At 53.7% G+C, this 15,275-nt stretch overlaps 2 protein-coding genes across 4 annotated transcripts; both read left to right on the forward strand.

Annotated features, from left to right (window-relative positions):
- The first annotated feature begins 250 nt into the window (after positions 1–250).
- Positions 251–13,839, forward strand: LOC129562164 (interferon regulatory factor 4). Of its 3 annotated transcripts, XM_088843870.1 has the most exons (9): positions 251–672; positions 7,353–7,542; positions 7,838–7,938; positions 8,771–8,867; positions 8,985–9,050; positions 9,821–10,192; positions 10,644–10,762; positions 11,005–11,058; positions 13,710–13,839. In XM_088843870.1, exons 1-9 carry the CDS (start codon positions 442–444, stop codon positions 13,737–13,739), a joined length of 1,260 nt encoding a protein of 419 aa, XP_088699996.1. In that variant the 5' UTR covers positions 251–441; the 3' UTR covers positions 13,740–13,839. The 3 variants fall into 3 exon arrangements, with proteins under 3 accessions (XP_088699996.1, XP_088699997.1, XP_055291182.2); XM_088843871.1 differs by lacking the exon at positions 11,005–11,058 and having other exon boundaries at positions 13,710–13,739; XM_055435207.2 differs by lacking the exon at positions 13,710–13,839 and having other exon boundaries at positions 260–672; positions 11,005–13,478.
- On the forward strand, positions 13,826–15,084 carry FOXS1 (forkhead box S1). The gene has a single exon (XM_055435250.2). It carries the CDS (start codon positions 13,826–13,828, stop codon positions 14,816–14,818), a length of 993 nt encoding a protein of 330 aa, XP_055291225.1. The 3' UTR covers positions 14,819–15,084.
- Positions 15,085–15,275: the final 191 nt, after the last annotated feature.

The raw sequence follows: 15,275 nt of genomic DNA on the forward strand, positions 1-15,275 counted from the left end.
AGGCACTATGCTTTTCCCAACCCTTCAGTCCTGGAAGGAGACTAAGTTTCCCGGAGGCTGGGAAGAAAGGAAAACAGGTGCAGGGATGGCGCAAGGGACACCCTGGGTGCCCGCCGCGCCCCTACCCGCCCCCTCGCCCCGTCCAGCTCCAGGGACGGGTAGAACCCGGGGCTGCTCCACCCTCTACTCTCCAGTGGGGCTTGGCTTCCCAGGTACTTCAGGCTGCCCGCTGTGTGAGGACTGATGCCCTCCAGGCCAGGCGACACAGGGTGGGGCGAAAGGGCCTCCAGGGAGCAGAAAGGAAAGCGAAACTTCCTACCCAGACTTTCGCTTTCGCCGCCTCCGCGCGGCCCAGGTGGCCCCGGCGCGCGATCCCCTGTCGCCCTGGGGTTCGGTCACCCGCGCACCCCAGCCCTGGTCCCCGGGGCACTGCGTTCCCCTATGGCCGGCGACCCCTGGCGGAGGGACGAAGGGAAGGTCTCCGACAGCAGGCGACCCATGGCGGGGGCCGGGGGTCCCCTGCGCCTCCGAGAATGGCTGGTGGCGCAGATCGAGAGCGGGCGCTATGCGGGGCTGCGCTGGGAGGACAAAGGCAAGACTCTCTTCCGCATCCCCTGGAAGCACGCAGCCAAGCAGGGTTACCAGGTGCGGCAGGACGCTGCGCTCTTCAGGGTAAGGGAGTGGGAGCGGGGGTCCCACGTTTGGGTCCCGGAGGGCTCTGTACGCACACGGGCCCAGCGTCTAGAGCGACCTGATGCGCTGTCACCTCGGGCCACTCGCTCAGCCCTTAACCTCGGCTGTCTCTAGGTTGATGATAATGTTCTCTACATATGGGAGACCCTCCCGTGAGTGCCTGCTAAGTCGCTTCAGTTGTGTCCAACTCTTCCTCACCCCATGTACTGTAGCCCCCCAGGCTCCTCTGTCCATGGGATTTTCCAGGCAAGAATACTGGAGTGGGTTTCCATGCCCTCCTCCAGGGGATCTTCCCAGACCCAGGGATGAATGCAGGAGTTTCTTATGTCTCCTGCATTGACAGGAGGGTTCTTTACCACTAGCACCACCTGGGAAGCCCACCCTCTTAAAGAGAATTAGCCAAGGGCTGCATGACTTGCACCATCCTCACCCCCTAGGGTATTTCGCCCTCTTTCTGGGGAAATTAAATACCACTGCCACGGATGGAAATTCCCTCCACTTCCCACCCTTAAAGTGTTAACCCCAGCAACTTCAGGACATTTTCTGTGCTTCCCAGCCCCAGCCCTTCTCAGGAACCTCCTCCAGGAATGCCCTGTTTTTCTTCAGTCACCATTAACTTCCTCCAAACTCTTTCCCATCAAGGTTTTAACTTGGATCTCTTCCATGAGCAATAAGCAATCAGCCACATCCCAGACCACTGCCACCAACCCAAACACCACAGCTGCCTCCAGCTCCTGCTTCTCTGGTCTCCCCTCTACTTTCACAGGGTATAAAGCATCTAGAAAGGGCCTTCTGGTCATCAACTCCCTCACTCATAGCCCCTCAGCTCCTCCTCTCCCCACAATCTGGCTTCTCTTTCTCCCGCTGAAGTCTCTAATCGTCTCTAAGAATGCCATCGCTATCATCTTCTTAGACACCCCCTCCCCCGCCTCAGTTGGTCTACATCTAGTGGTCCCCTCCTCCTCCTTCAAACAATCTCACTTAGTTCCCAGAATTTCTGTGTGCCCACTCCATTCCAACCCTGGCCTGTTGTCCTCCTGCCTTCCGGGCCCCTGCTTCTCAGCCTCCATCCCCTCTCCTCCTCTTTTCGGTGTTCTCAGCACTCCCTCCTGGGCCTCCCTCCTCATGTCCCGCTCTCCTTACACAGCCTCAGCGTGGAGCCCAGTGTTTCCCAGCCTCCCCTCCAAGCCCCACGCCTGCTAGTCTAGCACTCCCAGACCTCTCAAACGCAGCACCTCCTCGGTACCATGCTTGTCAGCTCCCCGCTGCAAAATTGTTTTTCGAAATGGGAGATGGCCTCACCCGCCACCCAGACCGCAGAGCCAGGCACCTGAACCCTGGCTGCTCCCCTCTCTTCCAGTCTCATCCTAACCCATTACCAAGGTGTTTGGCTCTGCCTGCAGAACTGCTCTTTCAGCCATCTGCTTGGATCCATTTCCACCATCTCTCACCAGGACAACTGAGTACCTTGCTCTCCCGTCCCTTGGCTCTCCCCTCTGTCCTCCAGAGGGATCACTCTAAATGTAAATCTTGCCTCTGCACTCCCCTCCTTAGATTCCTTCCATGGCTCCCTGTTACTCCTGTAATTAAGTCCCAACTCCTTACCAGGACCTCAAAGCCTTGCACAAACTGCTCCTCTCTGGCCTCTGTCCATCTCTCCCCACTGCCTCCCCAACTTCAGACCCAGCCAGATAGTTCTTTCACTTTCCAAATGGTTCCTGTGTCTCTCACAGGGAGACCTTTGTACATTCCGTTCCCCCTGCTGGGACACCCTCTCCACCTTTGCCGGCCAACTCCCATCGTGCTCAGCGTAAACATCCCCTGCTGAAGACAAGCCTCCCCTGATGCAATCATTTGTTTAAAGCATTGAGGAAGGCTCTCAGTGCTTCTTCAAGTCGGCCCTGATTCCTTCTGCTTCCTCCATTGAACAACTTGCCCTACGAATTATAAGTGCCTTATATGACTCTGACACTGTTTCCACTGTTTTTCCATCTATTTCCCATGAAGTGATGGGACCAGATGCCATGATCTTTGTTTTCTGAATGTTGAGCTTCAAGCCAACCTTTTCACTCTCCTCTTTCACTTTCATCAAGAGGCTTTTGAGTTCCTCTTCACTTTCTGCCATAAGGGTAGTGTCATCTGCATATCTGAGGTTCTTGATATTTCTCCCAGCAATCTTGATTCCAGCTTGTGCTTCTTCCAGCCCAGCGTTCCTCATGATGTACTCTGCATATAAGTTAAATAAGCAAGGTGACAATATACAACCTTGACGTACACCTTTTCCTATTTGAAACCAGTCTGTTTTTCCATGTCCAGTTCTGACTGTTGCTTCCTGACCTGCATACAGGTTTCTCAAGAGGCAGGTCAGGTGGTCTGGTATTCCCATCTCTTTCAGAATTTTCCACAGTTTATTGTGTTCCTCAAAGGCTTTGGCATAGTCAATGAAGCAGAAGTAGATATTTTTCTGGAACTCTCTTGCTTTCTCCATGATCCAGCGGATGTTGGCAATTTGATCTCTGGTGCCTCTGCCTTTTCTAAAACCTGCTTGAACATCTGTTCCAAAATCACTGCAGATGCTGATTGCAGCCATGAAATTAAAAGACGCTTACTCCTTGGAAAGAAAGTTATGACCAACCTTGATAGTATATTAAAAAGCAGAGACATTACTTTGCCAACAAAAGTCCGTCTAGTCAAGGCTATGGTTTTTCCCATGGTCATGTATGGATGTGAGAGTTGGACTGTGAAGAAAGCTGATCGCTGAAGAACTGATGCTTTTGAACTGTGATGCTGGAGAAGACTCTAGAGAGTCCCTTGTACTGCAAGGAGATCCAACCAGTCCATTGTAAAGGAGATCAATCCTGGGTGTTCATTGGAAGGACTGATGCTAAAGCTGAAACTGCAATACTTTGGCCACCTCATGTGATGAGTTGACTCACTGGAAAGGACTCTGATGCTGGGAAAGGTTGAGGGCAGGAGGAGAAGGGGATGACCGAGATTGAGATGGCTGGATGGCATCACCGACTCTGTGGACATGAGTTTGAGTGAACTCTGGGAGTTGGTGATGGACAGGGAGGCCTGGCGTGCTGTGATTCATGGGGTTGCGGAGAGTCGGACACGACTGAGTGACTGAACTGAACTGAACTGTATGACTCTGCCTCCTCCAGCTGCCCATGGGTGGTAACCCCGAGCACAGTGCCTGGCCCACAGAAGGAACTCATTAAGTGTCAAACAGGTGGTTACCTGTCCTGTCCCTTAAGACTATGTGCTGTTCAGAAGTGGGAGTTTCCGGGGGCTGGCCCTCCCTGTCCCTCTTTGGGGGTGCTTTGACCCATCCTTAAACCCACTTGTGACACACACATGTGATCCCCTGGCTCCACGCCCTCCCGGTACCTCAAAGCCCACAGGATAAAACTTGGCCTTCATAATCCAGCTTCAGTCTGTCTTCTTCCTTACTTCCTCTTTCCCTTTCCAACACATGCAGTAGATCCTCATTCTTCACAGATTGACAGATTCTCTTACTTGCTGAAATTATGTATAATCCCCCAACTGATATTCAAGGCACTTTTGCAGTCATTCACAGAATGGAAAAAAAAAAAAAAACCTGGGTCACCAATATGCACATTTCCAGCAGAGGCTGAACAAGGTGACAACTCTAGTTTCAGCTCTTGATTGGGGGCGGGAGGAGAAGGGGACGACAGAGAATGATGTCTCTGGATGACTGGATGGCATCACCGACTTGATGGACATAAGTTTGAGTGAACTCCGGGAGTTGGTGATGGACAGGGAGGCCTGGTGTGCTGCGATTCATGGGGTCGCAAAGAGTCGGAGACGACTGAGCAACTGAACTGAACTGAACTATCCTTTCACAGGTGTCCTTTCACAAACAATCTTTAGTGCCACATTTTTGATACTTTTTGTGCTTTCTGTTGGTGATTTCACTGTTTAAAATGGCCCCCAAGCCCACACAGTGCTGAAGCTTTGTTAGGGCTCCTAAGCACAGGAAGGCTGTGATGTGACTTTTGCAGAAAATACCTGTATAAGGTAAGTTCCTTTCAGATGTGATTTATAGTGTTATTGGCCATAAGTTCCCTGTTAATGAATCAGCAGTTTATATTCAATAAGGTGTCCTTCAACAGAAACACACATAAAACAAGGTTATGTATTGACTAGTTGATAAACAGGATGTATTGACCAGTTGATGTAGCAGAGGCTGACAAGGACCTAGCCTTGTATTTCCTTTAGGAGCGATAGTTCAGTGTTCCCTTACTCAGTGTTTCTGTAAATTTTATGAAATACAACTACTATGAGTAGTGAGAATCAACTATATCCACACCCTCACAGGCACATATCAGCTCGTCCCAGGCTGCTCACTGTCCCATGCCTGCTTCATGCCACGCTTTTGCTCAAGCTGCTACCCCGCCAGGAATATCACTTCACCTGGCAATTTCCTACTCATCCTGTAAGGCCAAATTCAGTCCATCCCAGAAATATTTACTGAGCATCTCTTGTGTGCCAAGTACCACTCTCTGTGCTTCGGGGGCACAGCAGTGTTCCCAAAGATCCCTCTCTCAGCTTGGTGAAAGCACCCTGATCCTTGAGCCCAGGTTCCCTTTGAGTTAGGGCGTCATGAATATAATGAACAAGTTCTGCAGTAAACAAGCGTGGACTGTGTGCCAGGTGCTATGCTAAGCATCTTACACAGACCACTCATCTTACACCTGCCACAGCCACTTGAGGTTAGGTATTATTAGCACAGTTTACAGACAGCAAAATCAAGCCTTAAAAATCAAGCCTCTCACCACTGGCAAGAGACACCAACATGGGAAATGTGGCTTTTGTCTGGTGTCCCACTAAGCCTGGGATCTCCAAGGGCAATGACTGAGTGCGATTTATCAGTTAAATCACCCCCACCCCCATCCACCACTGATTCCTGAATGTGATCAATTCAAGCAAGACATCTCTTGTCTTCCCCTTTGACTACTCTGCTCCACACTGGCCTTCCTTGAAATCTATCTCACCCCCATGACCTTTGCCCTTGCTGTTCTTTCTACCTAAAACAGCCTTCCCCCAGTTCTTTGTCAGACTCCTTCCTTCTTTTCAACCAGGCTTCAGCCCAAATGCCACTTCCTCCAAGAGGCCTTTTCTGATAACCCTCTCTAAAGCAGTCCCTCATATTTTTAATTTATTTAGTCCCTCTACCATAACAGTCGGGCTTCCCAAGTGCCAAGTAGGAGACAGAGGTTCAGTCCCTGAGTCAGGAAGATCCTCTGGAGAAGGAAATGGCAACCCACTCCAGTATTCTTGCCTGAGGAGCCTCATAGACAGAGGAGCCTGGCGGGCTACAGTGCACGGGGTCGCAAGAGTCAGACACGACTGAGCCACTGAACAGCAAGCAACAACCATACAGTCATTCTAATGCGTTTAATGAGTGCCTGTGGTTTATATGTGTTCTTGCAAAGTGGGCGTTGCTGTTTTGTGTGTGTTCTCATGTACATCATCTTGTGTTGTAGGTTCATTCTGTATCTTACTTTTATTTCCCTCAGGGTCAGCTCTGAAGATCTATTCTTGTTCTCTGTCCATCTGTTTCTAGATGCTGTGCGGACTCTGTAGTGGGTATCTGTTACACACACACACACACCCATCTACTTTCCCAGGGATGGACCCAAATTTGCTTTCTGGACCACAAATAGCTCTGCAGTGAATCTGGTCCCCTCGTGAGCTTCTGTGAGAATTCCTTGGGAACTGGAATTCCTGGTCACAGGCTATGCTTATGCTTAACTGGACTAGGCATGCCTGAGTGCCCTCCAGAAACTCTGCCCCCTTTCCACTGACAGTGTCCACATCCCAGCCAACTCCTGGCTTAGCCAACTGGCTAAATTTTGTAAGCTTACAGGTGATGTCTCATACTTTCTTCTGCACTTCTCTGGCGCTCATGAGTCACAACATCTTCTCCTATGCTCGTGGGCTTCTGGTTTCCTCTTCTGTAAACCACCCATTGTTGTCCTTTGATAAGATTTTTTTTTTTCTTTCAGGGTTGTTCTCTATTTCTTCTTGATTTGCAGGAGTTCCCATATGTTCTAGGTCTTAGCCCCTTGCTGATTTCAGACTTTGCAAATTTTTTGCTTTATGGTTCATGCCCTCAAATTTTTGTTTAAGAAACATTATCTGCCGCCTAGAAGATTTCTTCCTACATTATTTCCTATTAGGTTTATGGTTTCACCTTACTTTTGCTTTTTTTAGTCATCTGGAGTCTACTTTGTATGGTATAGTAGAAGCAGATTCAATTTATGACTCCCCAGGTAGCAGGTCACTGCCATCATTTTCTGTCCCATTGTATTATTTATTTTTTTATTTCTCACAATCCATAATTTGGAATATAATTATTTCTTTTCAGCTGTTTGCAGCTGACTTCTCCCATTAGACTTGCATTCCTTGAGAACAGGGATGTCTGTCTTGCTCCCCCTTCACAGTCTATAACTTGAGCTTGCTCAAGGAGCAGGAGCTCAAGACATAAGTGTTGGATGGAGGGAGGGAGGAACAGAGGAGCCTAGGGGCAGAGAAAGAGAGAAGGGTGGGAGCCAAGGCAGTCCTCATCCCTTTGCATGGCACCAGCCCTGTCTCCCAGGTCATTCCTCCCCAATTCCCCTGCTTATCCCCAGGCCTGGGCCATATACAAGGGCAAGTACTTAGAGGGCATTGACAAGGAGGATCCCTCTACCTGGAAGACACGGCTCCGCTGTGCCCTCAACAAGAGTGCCGACTTCTCTGAAGTACGTGAGCGCAGCCAGCTGGACAGCTCCAACCCCTACAAGGTCTACAGGCTCCTGTCTGATGGTGCCCACGACCCAGGTACCATACTGTCCCCTGGAGGTAGAAGCTTAGAATGGCTCTCTAGGCAATAAGGACTCCACTTTGCCCATCTGTAAAATGGGAAAGAATGAAATTACTGAGCTTAAAATCATGGGCTGGTAAACATAGAAGGATGCTTACAGTTTATCTCCCCATTCCAAAAAGAGGAAACTGAGGCCCAGAGAAAGGTGGACCTTGCCTGAGATCATGCAGTGAGCTGGGATCATCTCAGACAAGGTTGAAGGGGTTCACCTTGGGGCCCAGGAAACCACAGACTGTTTCTTGCTCCATCCAGTTCCCAGGGCTTGTGCTCCCGGTAAAGAGGAGGGCATTCTTCAGAGCCAGCAGAAGCCCCCTGGAGGAGTGACAGAGCCAGCCTGCAGGACAGACGAGCAGGTCAGCGTGTCCTTCTGGCCCCTGCAGCTTTGCCAGCCCAGTCCCCTTGCACCCATACCACCCCTTCTACAGTCTCCAGGGCGTCACCTCATCCTCTCCATCCGGTCTTGGCCACCACTGTCCCCATCCCTCTATCAGCTCTGCTTCCCACCTCTACTCCCATCTCTGCCATCACATTCAGCTCCTTCATTCTATTCTCCTTAACTCCACCATCTCTGTCCCATTGTCTCCATCACCTTCACCTCCATCCCTCATGCACATCAATCCTATTTTCTCCCCCTTCGCCCCTGCCCGCTGTTATCACTGGGGCTATCAGTGTGGCCCCACGCATGCCACAAATCCAGTTCCATCACTGCATTCCCTTCCCCTTCATCAGCTCTAGCTCTCTATCATCTCCCATCATCTCTGTCTCCATCACTGTCTGCATCACTCACATTCCACCCCGACACGTCTCCTCCTTCACCCACGGTCCATTGCTCCGTCCCCATCACCCTGTTAGCCTGTTTCATTCCACTGTCCCCGGTGCCCCCTTCCATCCATCTCTCTGTCCCCCCATCTCTGTCACTCCATCTCCTCATTCACTCCTAGCACTTCTCTCCCTGCCACAATGAATTTCATCTCTGACCCCATCATCTCCAAAAACCCCGTCAACACTCTCTTTACCTCCGTGGGGAAAAAGAGTCTTGAGCTCTGAAACCTCAAAGCCCCTGTTAACCCCAGCTGCCCTCCATTCTGCCCAGACCTCCATCTGCCCCTGTGCAGACTCTTTGGGAACTCCTGGGGCCCACAGGTCTCATCTCCTACCCTCACCACCCTTCCTCCCAATGCTCAGGATGTATCCGGATTAGTTACAGAGGATAAAGACAAGGAGCAGCCCTCCAGGCTAGCCCAGCAGGACTTCCTGCTCCCAAGCCCTTTGGCTGACCACAGTAAGGACTGGGTCTCCTCACCCAACCCTGCCCCCTCCCTGGCCTCTTCTGTGACCTTCATAGGGGTAAAGGCACCCAGGGTGAGAAGATGCCTTATTGCTTCCTCTCCTTCCCTAGGCTACCAGGCACAGAATCCCGCTCATCCCTGGAACCTTTTGCCCTCTGAGGATTTCAGCAACCCTGGTAAGGAACTAGAAGGCCCTCTCCTCTGACCACTGTGCAGAACTGGGGAGGGCCCAGGATTGAGGCCAAATAGCCTCTGTCTCCTACCCAAAGCACCCATGCAGTCTCCAGATAACAGGAGTGAACACTTGTTGAGGGCTTAGCTTATGCCAGGGATCCTTCTAAGTCTCCCCACAGCCCTGTGAGATAGATAATGCCATTCCTCCCATTTTACAGATGCAGAAGCCAGATGCAGAACCCTGCCCAAGGCCACACAGTAACCTTGGGAAGGTTACTAAGAGGCCACAGTTCCTAAGTGGCAGTGAGAGATTAGAATCCAAGGGCCTGGCTACAGAGCCCACAGTCCTAACCACTGAGCATACTGCTAACTGGAGGCTGCTGTTTTGTTGTTGTTGGTATTATTATTATTTCTTCCAGCACTAAAATCCTTGCTGGGAAGAAGCTCCTAGAACTCCAGAAACTGGGGCTAGGAGGGCAGCAGTGTCATGCCCCCATTGTACCGATGGCTCCAAACTCTTGATTTTGAAGCTCAACTACCAGTTCCATCCTGGTAGTTAGAAGTATGTATCCGTTGAAAGTAGTTATACTGGAAGCTGCAATTGTATACTACCACCACCACCACCACTGCTAGAATTATTATCACTTAACGGGAGAGTGTCAAAAATTCCTGAGGTGGGGGCCGGGAGGACCGCTGGGTCCCCTGCCCGGTTGTGTGGATGGAGGGGGAGCGGCGCCGCCAACGCCGGGCACGCCGGCTCCCTTTCCCGCAGATGGCTGGCTGCACGTGCGGCTCTTCTACCGCGCGGAGCTGGTGCGCGAAGCCACCGCGCTGGCGGCCGAGGGCTGCAGCCTGAGCCCGCGCGCGGCCGCCACGGCCGCCGAGCGACTGCTGGGGCCGCCGCCGAGGGTCGCGCAGGTTCGTTTCCCCGAGCCGCCGGCCGGCGCCCACGTGCTGCGGCGCCTGCTGCCCCACCTGGAGCGCGGCGTGCTGCTGTGGGTGGCGCCCGAGGGCGTCTTCGCCAAGCGCCTATGCCAGGGCCGAGTGTACTGGCGCGGCCCGCTTGCCCCGCACCGCGCGCGGCCCAACAAACTGGAGCGCGAGCGCACCTGCCAGCTGCTCGACACGCGCCGCTTCCTCGCGGGTAAGAGCGCGACAGCCGCGCCATGGGTTTGAGAATTCTGGGCCTGGGATGGGCCTGGAAACAAAGGACATGACACAGAAACACCGAGAGTGGGAACAAATACGGACATGGGCCTGTAGGACGTGGAGGTGTAGGCATGTGGCAGGCTTGGGGCGCTGGGTGTGGGACTGAAGTCTAGGACTTGGGCACGTGTTGTCTTAGGGCATTAAGCATAAGGTGGGCATTGGGGCACTGGGCAACAAGATAGGCATAGGTGAGTGGCAGTGGGCATGATAATGAAGCACAAGGCCTGAGAATTAGCAGTGAGACATGAGACCGGCATAGGGATGTGGAAGTGGGCCTGGGCACACGGGGGATGTGGATTTACAGGACATGGTCAGGGGATATGAGCACAAGGTGGGCATCAGATGGGATCCCCCCACCCCAGACCCCACCATCTCGGTGCCCGTAGAACTGCGAGCCCACCTACAGGATGGTCGCCCAGAGCCCGAATACCAGATCCGGCTGTGCTTTGGCGAGGAGTACCCGGGGCCCCCGGACCAGCCCGAGGAGCGGCTCATTATGGCCCATGTGAGTCACTTTCCACTCCAGCAGAGAACCACCCCCCACCCAGCCCCTCTAAATAGCCTCTCACTGCTCCCTCCAGTCCCAGCTCTGCCCCTGACCTGCATATGACCTCTGATCTGGAAGACCTCCTGTGTGAAAATGCACGTGGAGATGGGTTGTCACTCCCCACCCCCCAACAAACTGGGTGGGTAAAGAGAGGGTTGACTCATTCCTCCACCTCACTACCCACCCCCCGCCCCCCACAGGTGGAGCCAGTCTTCGCCAGGGAGCTCCTCCTGTACTCAAAGATCCACGGCCAGGTGCCCGGGTGGGAGGTTCCCAGCCTAGCATCCCCAACAGCATCAATCACCTGCTGACACAGCTGAGTCAGCCCTAAGCAGCTTCTTCCTCCTGCCATACCCACTAAAGCAACTCCCCACAGGGTATAGATCCCACCCTAGTCCTGCCGCAACTGAGCCAGGGGATTTAAGGTAGGTTGGGACAGTGGAAGCCAGTCACAGCCTTCAGCCAATCAGCCACCAAGCTGGAGCCTGGTAACCAGGTGTAGAGATAGACAGCTGGACCTGAGGCATCAGGCTTGGAAATCAAACTCAACCTTGAGGCTCCAGAAATAACAATTAGGACAGAAACAAGGTTTCATCTTTTTGTTAAGAGTCGGACATGCCTACACTGGTTTACCTAAAGCAGACTCAAACTGCAGTTGATCTGTTATAAAGTTTGCTTAAAGCTGAGTTTACTGGGAGTTCCCTGGTGCTCCAGTGGTTAGGACTCTGCACTTCCACTGCTGGGGGCCCAGGTTGGAGGGATCCCTTGTTGGGAAACTATGATCCTGCAAGCCCAACAGCCTGGCCAATAAAAAAGGGGGGCTGGTGGCTGAGTTTACTAATAATTAGACCCTCGGTATGGTTTAGACTGAAGCCCAACCAGTAACAGAACTGTCCCACTTCTGAGGGGTTCTGAGTTTCCAGACCCTCCTTCCACCTGCCACAAGTCTCTCTTCTTTGGAGGGGGTAAGAAGTAGTGAGGGTCGGGGCTCCCAAAACAGAGGACTTGACCTGAACCTGGGGCTTTGAATGCTAACCACTGAACCACCAGCTGTAGATACTGACTTTGGAGAAACTGAGGCAGGCCTAGGATAGGAACCTAAGTGGGAGCCAGGAGTCTAGCCCATCCCCAAGCCCCACGAATTTTTGCAAAATGTGAGTTGTAGGGAGTCCTTGAGAATGGGGAGGGAACCCCCTCTACCATGAAGGCAGTGACCTTGCCTTGTCAGTAAAGTCACTGTTTTCTACCCCAGATATCAGGCCTTTTACCTTTTCTGATTCCTGACTTTATTTATAGGAGTTCTCTTACAGATGGCAATGTAATAAATCTTTCAGTGATACATAAATAAGCCACTTTTACAGAGGAGAAACTGTATGAATGACTCCACAAAGGACAGAAGTCAGTCAAATCACTATTTTTAAAATTCATTCAACAAATGTCTATTGAGCACCTACTCTGTTTCAGGCAAATGCTGGACACTGGGGATAGAGCAAACCATGGTCCCTATTCTCTTGGGGGTCACACACCTGTTTTCCAGTGGTGGCCCGGTAACTGTCCTCTACCCCTGCCCCTCACAGAAGGAGTAGTATTAAGGAGTTCCAGACTTCTGAGTTGAAATCACAGCTTTGGTCTCTCACCAGCTGTGCCACCTCAGGCAGGTCACTTAACTTCTCTGAGCCTCAGATTCCTCATCTACTCAAAAGAACCTCTCAGGGCCTCTGGAGTGGAGTTGGTCTGAGAAGTAACTGTCGACAGGGGAGGGGAGCCGGCCTGGCATGTCAATGGTGCACAGGAGGTGCCGGCTGGCTTGGTTGCTTGGGGTTGGGAGAGCACGGTAGAGGTTGCTTCATCCTTCAGAAGCCTTGACTGTCCTGGGCTTCGCTGTACCCCCAGCCTAAGGCTGCAGCTATCAGAGAAACTCAGCTCAAGGTGACGGTCCTTGTCATGCCCAAACCCTTACTTGGTGCCAGGCTCTAAAAGGGTACTGGATTCTGTGTAAGCTTTACCACAGCCTGGACAACTGCAGAGTCATCAGCTCCATTTTAAAGATGGGAAACTGAGGCTCAGCCAGAGAATTGGTTGAGAGCCTCCTGGAAGGGGGAATGTCTCTGGCCTGAGGTCTGTCCTCCCCATACTAGTCACTAGAGGGCGCCAGCGCCCAGCAAGCCGGGTTTGGGCTGGCTCTCCTAACCACCCTAGGTGCCCCACCTCTTGCAGACCCCAGTGCTAGAAGGGCAGGGAACAGTGTGACCCCGAGTGCTCTGCACTTCTGGGAGGAGAAGGAGAATCACAGGCCTGGGAGGAGGAAGAGAGGAGAAAGAGGAAACCAGAGGTGGGGATTCAAGAGGCCCCTGCGGCTCTTCTCACAAAGCTCCTTGCGCTTGAGCTCACAGATTCTACCTCTGCTGTCTCCTGAGAGTGTGCGTGTGTGTCCCTCTTCCTATCTTTGTGGATTTCTCTCTTTCTCTTGTCCAGTGATTCTTTTCGTGTCCTCTGCACATGCACGCCTGTATGGGGCTGCCTCTGTGTCTCTTCCTGTCTAATTGCTGCCTCTTGTCTCTGCCTCTCTCCCCTGCGTGTTCCTGTCTCCCTCTTATAATGTCCCCACCTCTCTCTGTCCCCGTCCCGCCTTTCTCCATTCTCTCTCTATACCTCTGCCTTGATCTCTTTTTGTTTCTGTGTCTACCTTGCCCAGTTTCACATCCCGTCGGTCCTCAACCACCACCACCAGCACACGTGGGCTGAGGGTCTCAGTCCCTTCCCTCCCGTGTCTCTTCACCCTGGGCAGCTGCTCACGGCTTCCCAATCCTGGCCTCTCCTGCCCGCCCCTCTTGGGCCTGGGGGGAGGGGAGCGAGGGAGGAAGGGAGGGCAGCCTGGCGGGCCCACCCCTTTTTGCCTTTCCAGGCTGGGAGGCTGGGCCAGTGGGCCTTTTAACCAGCCTGGGCAGGCTGTGCCGGACACCAGCCCTGGACATCGTGCCTGGCCTCTGCGGTTCCGGCAGCCCGGCCAGTCCGGCCAGCATGCAGCAGCCGCCCCCACCCGGGCCCCTGGCCCCTGCGGCCGAGCCAACCAAGCCTCCTTACAGCTACATCGCCCTGATCGCCATGGCCATCCAGAACTCTCCAGGGCAGCGGGCCACACTCAGCGGCATCTACCGCTACATCATGGGCCGCTTCGCCTTCTACCGCCACAACCGGCCGGGGTGGCAGAACAGTATCCGCCACAACCTGTCACTCAACGAGTGCTTTGTCAAGGTGCCCCGCGATGACCGCAAGCCAGGCAAGGGCAGCTACTGGACGCTGGACCCTGACTGCCATGACATGTTCGAGCATGGCAGCTTTCTGCGCCGCCGCCGGCGCTTCACCCGACGGGCAGGAGCCGAGGGTGCCAAGGGCCCCACCAAAGTGCGCCGTGGACCCCTCCGAGCCACCAGCCAGGATCCAGGAGCCCCCGACGTCGCAGCTAGCAGACAGTGCCCGTTCCCGCCGGAGCCACTGGAACCCAAGGGCCTAAGCTATGGGGGTCTGGTGGGGGCCTTGCCAGCCAGCATGTGCCCGGCCACCACCGATGCCAGGCCTCAGACACCCTCAGAGGCCAAGGAAATGCCCACGCCCAAGGCTGCAGTCCCAGGGGAGCTCCCTGTGGCCACTTCGTCTTCCTCGTGCCCTGCATTTGGCTTTCCCACGAGCTTCTCTGAGGCTGAGGGGTTTAGCAAGGCCCCTGCACCCGTCTTGACCCCCGAGGCCACCATCGGGAGCAGCTACCAGTGCCGGCTGCAGGCGCTGAATTTCTGCATGGGGACTGACCCGGGACTCGAGCACCTCTTGGCCTCAGCAGCCCCCTCCCCTGCACCACCCACCCCTCCAGCCTCCCTCCGGGCCCCGCTGCCCCTGCCAGCTGACCCCAAGGAACCCTGGGTTGCAGGCAGCTTCCCTGTCCAGGGAAGCTCCAGCTACCCATTGGGGCTGACCCCCTGCCTATACCGGACGCCAGGAATGTTCTTCTTTGAGTGAAGGCCTGCCGGCCTCAGGCCGTCCCTGCATAGCCCCTGCCAACTACGCCCTCCAGGTTGAGCCTGACTCTGGGATCTGGGGAGCTCTCAAAGGACGCAGGCCTGGCAAGCCCATGACAGCTGGGACAGGAAGCCAAGATTGCAGCGGTGAACACTCAGCCAGCCCTAGGGCCTCTGGACAGACTTGGGGGTGAGGGGAAGCAGGGCCCCTGGGGATTTACTCTGTGGCTCTCAGGGCCAATAAAGCCAGTGTGATGATGAGGGTCAGTTTGCTGGATGGTTGGCAGCTGAATACCAGGACGCCTGGTTCCATGTGGAGTGGCTGTGGTTGTGGGGTTGAATGGCAGGGACAGGGGACCCCGGATAGAAATGTCCCACATGAGGCTTTCTACTGCTGGGGACTTTCTCAGGGGGGTTCCCAGGAAGGCAGAGGAAAGGTGAGCAGGGAGTGGGAGAGA

Source organism: Moschus berezovskii, chromosome 15 (genome assembly GCF_049115385.1).
Source record: "Moschus berezovskii isolate FMDL1 chromosome 15, NW_MosBer_1.0, whole genome shotgun sequence".
NCBI classification, from domain to species: Eukaryota; Metazoa; Chordata; class Mammalia; order Artiodactyla; family Moschidae; genus Moschus; species Moschus berezovskii.

Excerpts from the sequence above, each read along its gene's own strand:
- LOC129562164 (XM_055435207.2), top strand. The coding sequence starts at position 442 with ATGGCCGGCGACCCCTGGCGGAGGGACGAAGGGAAGGTCTCCGACAGC. Across the intron at positions 8,868-8,984 it reads AAGCCCTTTGGCTGACCACA|GCTACCAGGCACAGAATCCC; the intron begins GTAAGGACTGGG and ends CTCCTTCCCTAG. Across the intron at positions 10,763-11,004 it reads AGCGGCTCATTATGGCCCAT|GTGGAGCCAGTCTTCGCCAG; the intron begins GTGAGTCACTTT and ends CGCCCCCCACAG.
- FOXS1 (XM_055435250.2), top strand. The coding sequence starts at position 13,826 with ATGCAGCAGCCGCCCCCACCCGGGCCCCTGGCCCCTGCGGCCGAGCCA.